The 12,984-nt window shown below is 41.2% G+C and overlaps 1 protein-coding gene across 2 annotated transcripts in view; it reads right to left on the bottom strand.

The window, feature by feature from the left end:
• Window positions 1-3,458: 3,458 nt before the first annotated feature.
• Window positions 3,459-12,984, bottom strand: part of adamts18 (ADAM metallopeptidase with thrombospondin type 1 motif, 18) — a 70,295-nt gene continuing 60,769 nt past the window's right edge. For both annotated transcript variants that reach the window (XM_047579716.1, XM_047579717.1), the window contains exons 19-24: window positions 10,882-11,086; window positions 8,266-8,460; window positions 6,518-6,588; window positions 6,201-6,366; window positions 4,937-5,129; window positions 3,459-4,160 (exon numbers count right to left, since the gene is read on the bottom strand). In XM_047579716.1, coding sequence (XP_047435672.1) covers window positions 4,045-4,160; window positions 4,937-5,129; window positions 6,201-6,366; window positions 6,518-6,588; window positions 8,266-8,460; window positions 10,882-11,086 — 946 coding nt within the window. In that variant the 3' untranslated portion in view covers window positions 3,459-4,044. The remainder of the gene's footprint in view (window positions 4,161-4,936; window positions 5,130-6,200; window positions 6,367-6,517; window positions 6,589-8,265; window positions 8,461-10,881; window positions 11,087-12,984) is intronic.

Here is a 12,984-nt window from a genome sequence, read left to right as displayed (position 1 = left end):
TAATATGTTGTCACAAGTATGCAGTTAATTAGGTCACATCACATTCAATATAAAACCGTTTTGTACTTTCTTTTGGACGTGTCTCTAAATGTAGCATAGCCAGCCCCAGGCTAACATTACTTACCATGTATGCCTCCACTCGCCCGTCTCCCGGCGCAGCAGCTGCCCGTCCCGCGACTCCTGCCCATGTCACGAGGTCCCGCCCCACAATGGTTTGTGTCGTGATCATTGACTGTATGTTGTGATCGATTGACAACTCTTTCAGGGCTCTCTGAATCTGTCAGCCCGTGATTGTGCACCACCATGGCAGCGGGAGCCTCACTTGACTCACTGTCCGACACCTGCTGCTGAGAGAGACCCACTCCTGAAGCCGCTCCGGCCACGCTGGACCCCGCAGCAAACATTTCTGAATTTTATTTTTTGCTCGTAGCAGCGTCGGTTGCTAGAGCTTTTCTTTTTTTTATCTATTTGTTTTTCCACTCCGCGTTTTCACTTTTTAGCCGCATTATCCATTTTGTTGTAGTGTCTCTCACTATTTCTCATCTGATTGCTTGTCATCAAAGGTGATTGGACGAGAGAGGGGGGTGTGATAAGGAGGCCCCAGGTGTGGCTAATGTGAGCTCTGCTAACAAAGGACACAGAGCCACGCCATCCAGCTTCACAAAAACTAGTGACACAGACTCAGCTGAATGGAATGATAGGCAGGTATGTTGTTGAGAACATGCTCCCGTTATCAACAGTTGACTCCGACTCCTTCAGAGCCCTCATTGGCAAAATAGCGAGGAGAGCAGGTGCCAGTCCGCCATGCAGAAAGACATTTTCTAAATACATAGATGCATTTGAATGATTAGACTATGTCTGTACTACTGCAGACATTTGGACTACACATAATAAAACCTATCTTGGTGTGTGTAAAACTGTGTTATTTTTGTGATGAAGTAAATACTTGAAGTACAGTATGTCTACCAGTTGTAGTCTGAGGTGCAATAAACATTTAAAGTTCTGTGTGAGTATCTGTCCATGCAGTTTTACTCTATGCAACTGGCTTGTGAAACCTACTATGAAAAAAATCCAAATTCTTAGACATATTTAAAGCTCTCCGCTCCTCCTTTAGGTAGTGATGGGCAGATGAAGCTTCATGAAGCATTGAAGCCTTTCATCCAATTGGATTACTCCAGCACAAAGCTTCTTGAAGCTTCATTTGCTCTAGTAGGACATCTACTGGACACAAAAATATCAGTTGGCATGAGTTTGAGGTGTGTGGCATTTTGCAGAAAGCCTGTGAATAAAACTGTCAGCAAAATAAACAAGTATGCAAAACATGTATATTGTTGTGATGGCAATATACTGTGTATTATATATATATATATATATATATATATATATATATATATATATATATATATATATATATATATATACTGGAAGTATGGAAAATGATTATTTGGAAATGATGAAAATGGATCATTTACAGTAAGGTGAGGGTGGCTGGGGTTGGGGTTTGGACAATGGTTTGTTTTTGTAACGTTGAGGTATGGCCAGTGATTATGGTTTAGGGGACACATCATTGGTTTTTATTTTAAAACAACGGTCAACTGTGGCAGGTCTTAGGCGAACCACTTCCTGAATCAGTCACATGGTATCAGCCAGGCAGCGAGGCTTCGGATGTCATCATTTTCAGCTCCTCCCCTAAATGAAGCAAGCCTCAATACGCGCATCGATACGCGCCCTCCCCTACTCGGCATACACTTCAAAGCCTCAATACGGACCGTTACATCACTACCTTTAAGTGTCAGTGCCCTCCCGAATCGTCACGCCCTCATCTTCCATTTCATACCCGCAATGTTGGTCAGTTGCTGGCGCCCAGAACAACATCCCGTCCTCTTGTACAGACCCTAGGAGAAATTCTTCCATGTCCTCTGGAGTGGTGAAGCTGTGCTGCTCACTGTCCAAACTGATCTTGAGAGTAGCAGGTTAAATCATCATTAAAGCATGATGGGATGCCCTTCTCCTAAAGCAGCCTTTGCACACCAGCAAATGATTTCCACCTTTGGCTCGTGAATGCATTGTGGTAAGCATGAAAGTGCAGCGACCTGCTGGCATCATGAATCGGGGCATTGTTCGCTGCTTTTCGTGCTCCACTCAATATACCATTACGTCCTTCGTGCCTGGGTAGCTTTAGTATCATCGTCTGTGGGAAATTTCCCTTCATTTGCCGGAGTAGATGCGGTGTGCCCTTTCTATCTCAATAGTCTTGTTTCCTAGGAGAAATTTCTCGGAGAAATGCAATCACTCTGTCGCCCTCCCTCCTGGTGGGGATCCCTTTGATCCAGACATTATTCCTCCTGCTATGTTCTTCTAGCAGGGCTATCTTGTGATGTACTTTCCCGAGGTCTGTGGTGTTGGCTAATTCCTGGCATCTCATGGTCTGCACCTTGCCTTGTACTCTTTCAGCTTTGGACAACAAGCCGCAGACAGTATTCATACAACTCTCCATATCTCTCTGTAGCTTTTTGATGGAGCCATCCACAAACTCCACCGCTTTGATGACAGTGCAGGTAACAACTGTTTCCAGCTCATCGCGCTGCTTAGCTAGGGCTAACATGATAGCTTCTTCCATATTAGCATCGGTGGAGCTGGAACTGCTAGCATCCGTTTGTTTACTTTTACTTTGGTCGAAGAATTTAATCATTTATGTGGGCCTGGCATCTTTCTTAATTTACACAACCAAACAAGGCACTGCCAAAGTCTTGGGAATCAAATTAATGACAATAATTGTGACTACCAGACTACTTGGGATTACCAGAGAACCTCAGAGTTTTCCAGCCATTGTGTGTGCTGGTCACAACATTTCTGCTTTACCCAGGGGACCAACCAAAATGGGAACTGTTCCCAGGAAGGACATGTAGTCACTCTAGACACTCACGACAACAGCGCAACATTATTCTGATTATTGGTTTGCTTAAATTTAAAATAGAATAGCGACTCATCTGTCTTTTGTTTGTTTTTGTTATTGGCTTTGGAATTTCCCAGTCTATCTATCACTTTCTGCTGTCCATCATGGCAACGTCTCCCTAACAGCTCACCTGACAATTGTGACGTGTGTGCAAAGGGTCAGTGCTTATATCTAAAGGTGACCTAAATGTACCTCATTCTAGGCCAGTTATAGGGTACTGGCCAGAACCAAAAAGGAGTATAATAACAAATTATCTTTTGATTTGAGATGAACACTTTTCACATGGCACATCTCTACACTTGGACCAAACATCTATGGAGAAACCACCTACACCATTCTCTCTCAACAATCAAAACCTCTATCTAGATGCACCCATGCTTATCCAGCAATCATCCTCTTCTGTCCCTCTCTACCCTCCTCTTCTGTCCATTAGGTGTGCATTAACCTTGCTCATTATTCACCTTATTTTGGCAGTAATAGGTAGAAAGAATGCTAGGAGAAATTAAGAGAGACTAATATGTTATTTACCACAATGATACAAGAGAGATGAATATGACCAATAACAACCAATAAAATGCTTGACATACACCTATAGGCATGTTTTCATCGTGTTAACATGAATGGGATGTAAAGGAAAATTGTATCCCTGTAGGATTCAGCAGGTAGATAATGTGGCAAGCACAAGGGCATCACTGATTACTAATGTGTCCAGTGAAATCTCATTACATGGATGGACATGGAGTGACTGGACAGAACACAGAAATACAAAGTTACAGATCCACAAAACACTTGACAGAATGAAAAATTACAAATGTTCAAAATCATAATAACTTAAATAAAGGCATATAAAACCAGACACAAATATTCAACAAATAAGGGAGCTAAAAACACTATTGTTCTCCTGAAAGAGTGATTACCACTGACCTTTCAGTGTGGTCAGTGACACCCCTTTTTTTACTTCTTTATACACTTGTCAAGTACTCCAGGAAGATAGCACACATCGTTGAGAGGTGTGAGTAGCCAGCAATCGCCCATGAATGGCATCTGTGGCAGAGGTTGGATGACGTAGACTTAGAGATGGCAGAGACTTATGGCATCTTGCTCAAGCAGGACTTGCAGCACTGCTGTCCATAGAACTTGTGGTTACAAACACCATGCTGGGGAACCAAGTGACACCAGCTGAAGTGGTCCAAACAACGATCATCTGTACACAAGAAATCAGGTATAGTTCAAACCACGTAACTCCATGAATATTGACTACTATGAAAGATTCCAAAAAGCCATCTCATTTTGCATTTTTAAATGAGTGTGCCAGACCAATTGTCCAAATATATAACTTGTGATTACATAACACGAATAGATTAAAAAAAAAAGAAAAAGAAAAAGTAGCAACCTCGAGAAATAACCTGGGCAATTGTGGGCAATTATTACTTCTGTGTTGATACCAAACTGAGTGATCACTTCAGCTATATTTATACGCACAGTGATGCTATGAACAAAATTCTAATGTGTGTATTCTAAGCACATGATGATAATACTTATATAATGTTTACCATGTATAATGTTTACAGTCTTTGCTTAGTGTGTTGCATTTTGTTGTATGCTAATGTGGGGAGCAGTTTTGTGGGTTACCACGCTTACAATAAGTATTTGCAAATTAGCAGTAAGTACAGCAGTGTTTGGAAATAAAACTTTCAAAAAAAATTTCACTTGATGATATTGGAAGAAATTAGGGCTGTCTGAACAAAATTTCTATTTCTATAAAAGCTATAAAGCTATATTATCATCTAAGGTAAAAAAATAAAAAAAAATAAAAATGGATGGCTAGACAAGTCAACATATATGCAAAAATGTAGTTTTCACTTGAATTGCTATTTGTGATCTATGGAGGAATTTATTAAATGAAGCATAAATTCAAGCACTATACTTATACTGTACTTTTAAGTAATGAATCTGTCTTTTTCCATCAGAGCACTTTACCTTTCAGTTCTGGTCCAGTAGCCTGGCCACTAGGGTGTTGTGCTGGAGCCAGAGCAGCGCCTGAGCAAAAATGTGTATTACATGCCCTAGAAGTCATGGGTCTCTGATGGTGAAGGCAACCATCTGCCGGGCGACCTTGGTGAAGACACTGGATGATCCGAGTCTGAACCCCTCCACCACAGGACACAGAGCACTGAGACAGAGACAGGAAAGAAATGACACAGAGACAAAAGGAAATCCATGATAAGAAACAAGAGGACGTACAGAGATAGGAATAGGAGAAGGAGATTAAACTTAGAAGTCAGTGGAGTAAAAGCAGCCATCATAAATGAAGAGGGAAGGATGGAAGAAAGTCTGTGCAGAAACAAAGAGCAGATCAAAAAAACAAACATCCCAACCAGCATGTACCCACCCAGCAAGCTGCAAGCTTGAGATCCAGCAGAATAAAACACTGAGCTTAAGGTTGCCCTTAAGACTTCTTGCAAAATAGATGATGTAACACATAGACTACTCAACCTTCCCTCATAAGGCTCTGAAAGAGTGTGGAAGTTTTGGATTTCATCTGAAGGCCGCCTATCTACTGTTCCACTGCTGGTAGAGAACTAAAATACATGTGTGAACTTACACCACCTATATAGTACATTGTGTCTGCAGTATCAGACAGTATCAAGCTTTGTGATACTGTACTGATACTGATACAATTAATATTGGGGGACACTGGGCAACTATGCAGCCCATAGAGGCATCTCAGTATTTGTCATGCCCAGCTGAGTGTTGAATCTCAAGATAATTTCTCTAAAAAATCCTCTATTTACTGCACATCTATTTGCTGCTAGGACTACAAACCAATTGTGGAGCTGTTCTTGTGATAAGAATTTACGAAGTGAATCTTACTCAGTCCAATTCCTGAATGGAAACACACATCAAAGACAACAATCATGTTAAAACTGACCTAAATCTAACACTGGCTGTCAGTTGACCCATTCTGGTAGACCACCACTATGACTTTAATTAGTCTGAATGGAATTTAAATTGAGATAGGGTGATCCTGCTAATCACCAATGTCAGTAAGACAAAATCCCTACATCCCATTACTCCTTGACCTTTCCATTTTGAAACAGTGACAGGAGAATACTCTGCAGCAATACTTAGATGTTGTGGTCTGAACACGACACTGTTGTAATCATAGTGTCAAAAAATTATCAAAACTGTAAGGCATACAGCTTGAACAGTAAAGTGCTGGGCAAAGCATGGGCAAATGTACCTGCTGCCATGGAGACGAGTACCAGCCCACAATCGAAGCACTGGAAGTTGTTCTGTCAGGGACTACCTGAGAAAGCTCTGAGCATGGACCTTGGTTACAGCCCTGCTGAAGATATACCAAAGGTTTGGCCATGTTCCTGCACCTCCGTATGGGGAACTCCACATACCTATGGGGAGAGGAGAGAAGAGACTGTCTGCTCAAAAGGACTCTTCCTACAGCTTTCCATTTTGAAAACACCGGAATTCTGACTCAGAGGACAGTGCACTGATGACACCTAGAATAGAAGAATGTCTTGGTGTGTAGTTAAAGGCACATACCCTCCCTGTGAGTCTCTCTCCCCACAGCGAAGCGCTCTCTTCTGGAAACCTGAGCCACAAGACCTGGAGCACTGAAAGAGAATGCAGGCAGGAGGAATAATTTTAGAGTATGAAGTGTACGTAAATGAGGTGGAGAATTCCAGTTGCAGCACATATTGAGTTAATATACAATACACAGTAGGGGCTGTTTTTCATTTCATATTAAGCAGCACAGAATATGTAGAAATGCATCTTTGACTCAAACCACTGCACTTTATATTAATGAGGATGAACGGAAACTTCCCAGGGTATAAAAACAATGCTTTAATGTATGTTGATTTCCCTTTGAGTGAGCTAATGAAGTTGTGGCTAGACTGGTTTGATAAAGTAAAGAAGCCTCACAGGATGGGTTGTTTGTCTAAAGAACTTCTCAGGAGAGGAAACTCCTAAATAATTATGGTGGCCTGAGACATAGCAGAATGTTACAGTGGATGATGAGGAAAAAAGTGCAGCAGTGTATCAAACTCACAAACAAACACTGTGGTTGAAACCTTTCAGTTTGCAGGTAGACTGAAAGACTTTTTTTTTTTTTTTTAAATGCGCCTGAAAGAGTGGCTGCATGTCGCCAGTAGCTCCGCGAAGAATAACCTGTTTAGGTTATTCTTGGTGTGTTAATGGTTGTTTTTTGTCTGACTTAATGTTGTTTTTCTGTGCCTTGAACCAATCAAATGTTTTTTTGGTAGTTTTTTGTCTTTTTGTGCTCTTGTTTTTCTGGACTTTTTATTTATTTATTTTTTTGGCTGTGTTGTTGGTCATTGGTTGTGGAGTTCAGCGGAGTGGCTGTTGTGTCTGTTGGTGTTTTCCTGCTATTGGCTGCTAGCACTGTCGACCTGAGTGAGACCTCAGACTCCCGCTAACCTTCAGAAGAAGTGCTTTGGATGCCAGGCTGGAGTTGGCGGTGGTGGAGCAGAGAAGGAGGTTCGGGTCTGTGCCATCTGTACTCATGGGGAACATGAGGTCTTCAGCAGCAGGATCAATGGAATGTGGGCGCTTGATGGGACGCTGAGGGAGTGTATCGTGAGAGGTGACCTGGTTCATAGGACCACAGTGTGTCTGTGCCAGGCTTCAGACACACTCACGTTTGAATTTACATCCGTCTCTCAGCCGATAAGGAAACATCATTGATGAGAAACACCATTATGACGCGATCCACACCACTGTTGCTATGCAACTGACCAAACACCCACATCACCTTGGACACTTTTTTGCCAACTACTTTTGTATTTTCATAATGCTAATTTTATACATTTTTGATTAAACTGCTTATTTTTTATTTCACTTTAATTTAATTAGTGTTTACCTTTATGTGCAAAGAAATTATGGTGACAAAGTAATTCCCCTCATGGATCATTAAAGTCTGTCTAAGTCTAAGTCTAAATGCAGACAACAATTTTTTTGCATGTGTGTACATATGTACGCAGTAAATACTATACTGTGAATGATACTTGAAATAAATAAATATTTCAAAACATTTTCCCTTCCAGCTACACCGTGCATTCAGCAAGCTCCTAACCCCCAAACAGCAGATTTGTGTAGCTGCAAGTCATGTTTCACTCTTACACCAAATGTCTACTTTTGAAATAAGACGCACACATCACCAAACAACAAAATAGAAATACAAGTGCTTTGTTGGTTTAGGTGTTTGTTGTTTTTATTCATCATTCAATTAGGTTTCACTTCCTCAAGTTTCATTCCTGCATTTCGCTTACCTCTCCCCAGGGAGTGGGGATCCACTGCAGCCTCTCGTTCTTGGGGCAGCGCCGATGGACACAAGTCTCCTGGGCTTTGGGTCTGTGGTGCTGTCTGCACATGCTGTCAGGCACCACTACAGCCTTTGCCCCTGGATCAGTGTTGTGGCAGAACATGATCCGCTTTCTCACTCCACGGCCGCAGGACTTGGAGCACTGAGTGTGGACAAGTGTAAGAACAAAGAAGAGTCTCCCAAATTCAAAAATACAGATGATCTTGAGAACATTAATCAAAGCTAAGGCTTAATGACCATGCACAGATTAAATATTAATGCATGCACTCCTTGTAGATTATAGGCTGTTGTGTTTTAACCTTCAATTTCCATCACATTTAAGAATTAGGCCATATTAACACAGGTTAAATCCTTGGCACAGACACTACAAATGCATTCATTACTCAACACATGTTGAACAAGCAAACAGTATGAAGCAACGTATTTAAAGAGAAACCAGTGAAACCTTTAATGTCAGGGTTGGTTAACAACAGAATTATTGAATGGGGTTTGAGAAAACAACCCATAAATCTTTTTCCACCCTCCAAATAAAAACAAATCACACAAAAGGGCGTAGTTAAAAAACAGAAAATAATCACTAAAGTCACTAAATGCATGTACGGTTCAGTCACTAGAGATGATAAAGGTACTAAAAGTATAAGCATTTGTGTGATGTTTGGAATGAAAATATTTGAATAAATTCACTGCAATAACTGAACACGTCTTTCACATGTCCAACAGAGGGCAGCAGAGTATTTGTTTTCACTTGAGTGAAACAGCTGACAGCTTGCATGGCAAACTCCCTGTCAGTGTCTATCCCTTGTCTTAGGCATGAGTTTCTGTCATGCAGATGTGTAAAGACATCGTTAGGCAATGCTCTCTCTGCACTTGACTCAATAAATGTACAATGACAGAGATCCCACATAACCTTTTACCCTGACAGAAAAACATTATTTAACAATAGACACATACAGAGCGGGTTGCAGTAGTTCAATCCAATTCAGTTCTATTTATATGGTGTTAATAACAATACAAATTGCAAAACCTGGCCTGAAACCTGTCCTGAGATGCCCAGGTGCAATCCCTAGATTCATTCCTCTCGGAAATCAGAAGAGGAATCCAGTCAGCACTTTGTTCAGTGCCAAGGATCAGTCCATATGATCAATAACTAGCATGTTGGATAGTTAAGATTTAAAATCTGGATAATCAGATCAGTATGTTCTCAATAGCTAATGAGAGGAACAATTCTACAAGGACACGGCTATTGCTGTAACGCAAGAGGAGAGTTTATATCTGGCATCTATGGGAGTGTATACAGTGATGCTTTCAGCCTACTGTGAAATGTCTGCATGTTAAACTGCTAAAGATAAAAATGTTTAAATCCCAATGTCCAACAAGTAAACATACACAATCTTTATAACATTAGGTTAGCATACTATCTTCCAGGGCGGCACAGTGCTGTGGTGGTTAGCATGGATGCCTCACAGAATCCATTGGTTGACTGGGGCCTTTCTGTTTGGAGTTTACATGTTCTCCATGTGTCTGCGTGGGTTCTCTCTGGGTAGTCCACTTTCTCCCACCGCCCAAAGACATGGGGATTCTAAATTGGCTGTGAGTGTGAATGATTGTCTCTCTGTGTCTGCCTCTCCATGTTGGCCCTGTGATAGACTGGAGACCTCTCGCTCAATGACAGCTGGGATAGACTCCATTTACACTGTATTGGTATCCTGTATGGAATAGAAGTACCCAAGTCCCAACGGACCACACAACAGAAGGTGGTTGAGAACAACAGGCCCAAGCTTCTGTGGGACTTCAGCTTCCAGACTGAGAAACAGGTCCTGACTAACCAACCAGACATAGTAGTGGTGGACAAAGAGCAGAAAAGGGCGGTGGTGATAGATATGTAGATACCAGCTGATGCCAACATCAGAAAGAAGGAACACAAAAATGTTGAGAAGTACAAAGGGTTCAAAGAGCAGCTGGAACAGATGTGGAAGGTTAAGGCCAGCGTGGTCCCTGATCCAAGGAACAGCTAAGATACTAGGCAGAGCCCTCAAACTCCCAGGCCTCTGGTTTACGGAAGTTTACAGATGACATAGATACCATCACATGAGCGTTAGAGGGACCTTTTATCTATTCATGTAAGGGGAATGTCATACTTGGGGTCATTTTAACCCCATTCAGTGTTTATCATTACATTTTTTTTTTAATTTTTTTTTTAATTTTTTTGCTTCATATTTCATGACTTTTCCTAATTTGGTGGGGACACCTGGTTAAGCATAAAATTATCATGATGATATTTGTTCAATATGCTGAACACATATTGCACGCATTGGTGCTCCTCTGCAGGTGCAGAGTTGGTACTTTTGAGTTGATACATAACGGAGGGAGAAAGCAACTATTCCCACAAGAATTTTGATAATTCTCGTGGTGTGGACATGTGGAGCACAACTAGACTTGTGAACTTCTGCCAACTCAGGGTATCATCAGTATCTTAAGGATTTCATGGATTCAGGGATTTCACTTTAGTCCATACTTAAAGTCACGCTGTTACTATGAATTGTGAATGTTGCCATTTACCCACCTGTGACCAGGACCCAGTGCTCCACTCTGGTGGGCAGGATTGGGTGTGGCAAGGCTGGACTTGGGCAGGAGAGATGACAGGGCAATGGGAGTGTGCCACTACCTCTTCCCTCTGGTATGTTACCTTCCTCAGGCAGCGCAACGTCCTGGTCTGTTGACCACCTCCACATGTTCGACTGCAGGTCCCCCAGTCTCCAGTTGCCCAACTATGAAAGGATAGGAGTGCAGAGACTGTTGCGTTCATCAGTGAATGACAGAATGGATGGTAAACTTTAATGTACCTGTAGCCTAAACTCTGCCAGGAAACCAATCCCATGGCTGAATTCCAATCATACTGGATATACAACTTTACACAATAGCTTTTCTGAGTTTCTATGGTCAGCTGCAAAATACCACATAGAATAAGACTGAAGACAGATGTGTACTTGAATTCCCACACGTTTACTCTCTCCTTTGCCATTCCTCCTCCCACTTTTTATCTCACCTGTCCCCTTTCCCTTCACATTGTAAAACTAAGTTTGTCATTTTTTAATGGTATTCTTTGACTTGTCTTTGAAATTCTAGTTTGCCATTGATGAAAGGTCTACTGCTGTTTTTAAAATAGCTCCTGTCTCGGCTGAAAAGGGAGATTTCAGCAAATGAGTGGTTTGACAGCCACAGGTTTAGAAGACGGAAAGAGAGAGATGTTCAGATTGCCACATCCAGTTCTGCTACCACAAAGACCATTTATCCACACCACCAACCTGCTTCATAAGAAGAAAAAAATGCTTTCATTCCCCTTCACAAATGTAGTAGGCAAATGAAGCTCCAAGACTAAACTGCAATTTGGAAAAGGGAAAGATGTGAACCTCTGGGACCTGAAAGGATTGTTTTTTTTCCCTCCTCCATAGTCCCTGACTTATAAATAACAATATATCATTGGGGAAGAGTGGCTGAAGTGCCACTCTGCTTCACTGAAAACCACTGGCCCAGCTGTAATTTGTATCTCTAAAAGTTTTCTATAGCTAACATATTCTGAGGAAAGAGTACACTGCTGTAGGGGTGGTTCTGAGAAGATTGGCCATGCAGTACTTGTGTGCCCACAAACCAGGCTGTACCCATTAATGAATATTTATTTTTACCCTAAAAATTAGTTTGATTCAGACATCTGGTCTTCAACATAATTATTCACTATTTTTTTTAGCTTGTTGTTTTACTGCTTGAATGTACCTTTTTTTCTTGAACACAAAGAACATTTAATACAGAAAAAAATGAACCATAACATATAATGAAGAATAACAAAATAATTTACTCTCCCATTTTTTAAAATGTATTTATTTATTTACTTTTTTGGCTCTCCTTGCCCTCAGCATGTGATCACCAGAGAACTGCTATAAAATTGACCCGCACATTCTACATAACATGAGTTGATAAATGTGTTTTTTCTACCATTTTTACGATTAAAACTTTCTATTATTTAGATATCTCTGGATCAATATGTGCATATATATTATTAATGTATTCATAGCATGTCTTCTCTGGTACATGTTCAAAATTTTTTACTTTGATTTGTATACATACTCCACTGATGCATACAGAGGAATCCCCAACCTGAGTTAAAACCCTATACAGATGGCCTCTTCCAAGAACAAGAGAAATAAAGTTAAATGGTAAAAATGGAACTGCTGGAGAATACAAAGTGCACGTCTTCCTTACTGCAATTTGCCTGGATGACTGACTTTCACTGTAACCCTGTTTTATGTTCAGAGCACACTGCCACAGTTGAAATGACCACAGTATAACATGTAGACAAAAGACGCGAGTCTAAAGCAAAAATAGATGAGAGGGAAATGATGAGCATGTGTGTGTACTGTACTGTATATGTGTGTATTTTTGTGGCCCTGCATGGCTAGACTGGCTGGGCCCCCGTGGGAATCCCGCTGTCTCCTGTCAGTACCTGAGAAACAAGCTGCAGAAATAAACAGGCACTTTTACATTCCTCTCCTGTCAGACACACACACACACAGACACTTTCAACCCACCTCATTGTCAATTTCCCTTTTCTCTGCTGGGCTCTTGAATGTGTGCCCATACATCTTGGAGGTCTTAATGCAGTTGTTAAAGC

The sequence above is a fragment of the Mugil cephalus genome, chromosome 3, assembly GCF_022458985.1.
Source record: "Mugil cephalus isolate CIBA_MC_2020 chromosome 3, CIBA_Mcephalus_1.1, whole genome shotgun sequence".
NCBI lineage: Eukaryota > Metazoa > Chordata > Actinopteri > Mugiliformes > Mugilidae > Mugil > Mugil cephalus.
Note: the sequence above shows the minus strand (reverse complement) of the source record. Positions and strands in the feature narration are given on the sequence as shown.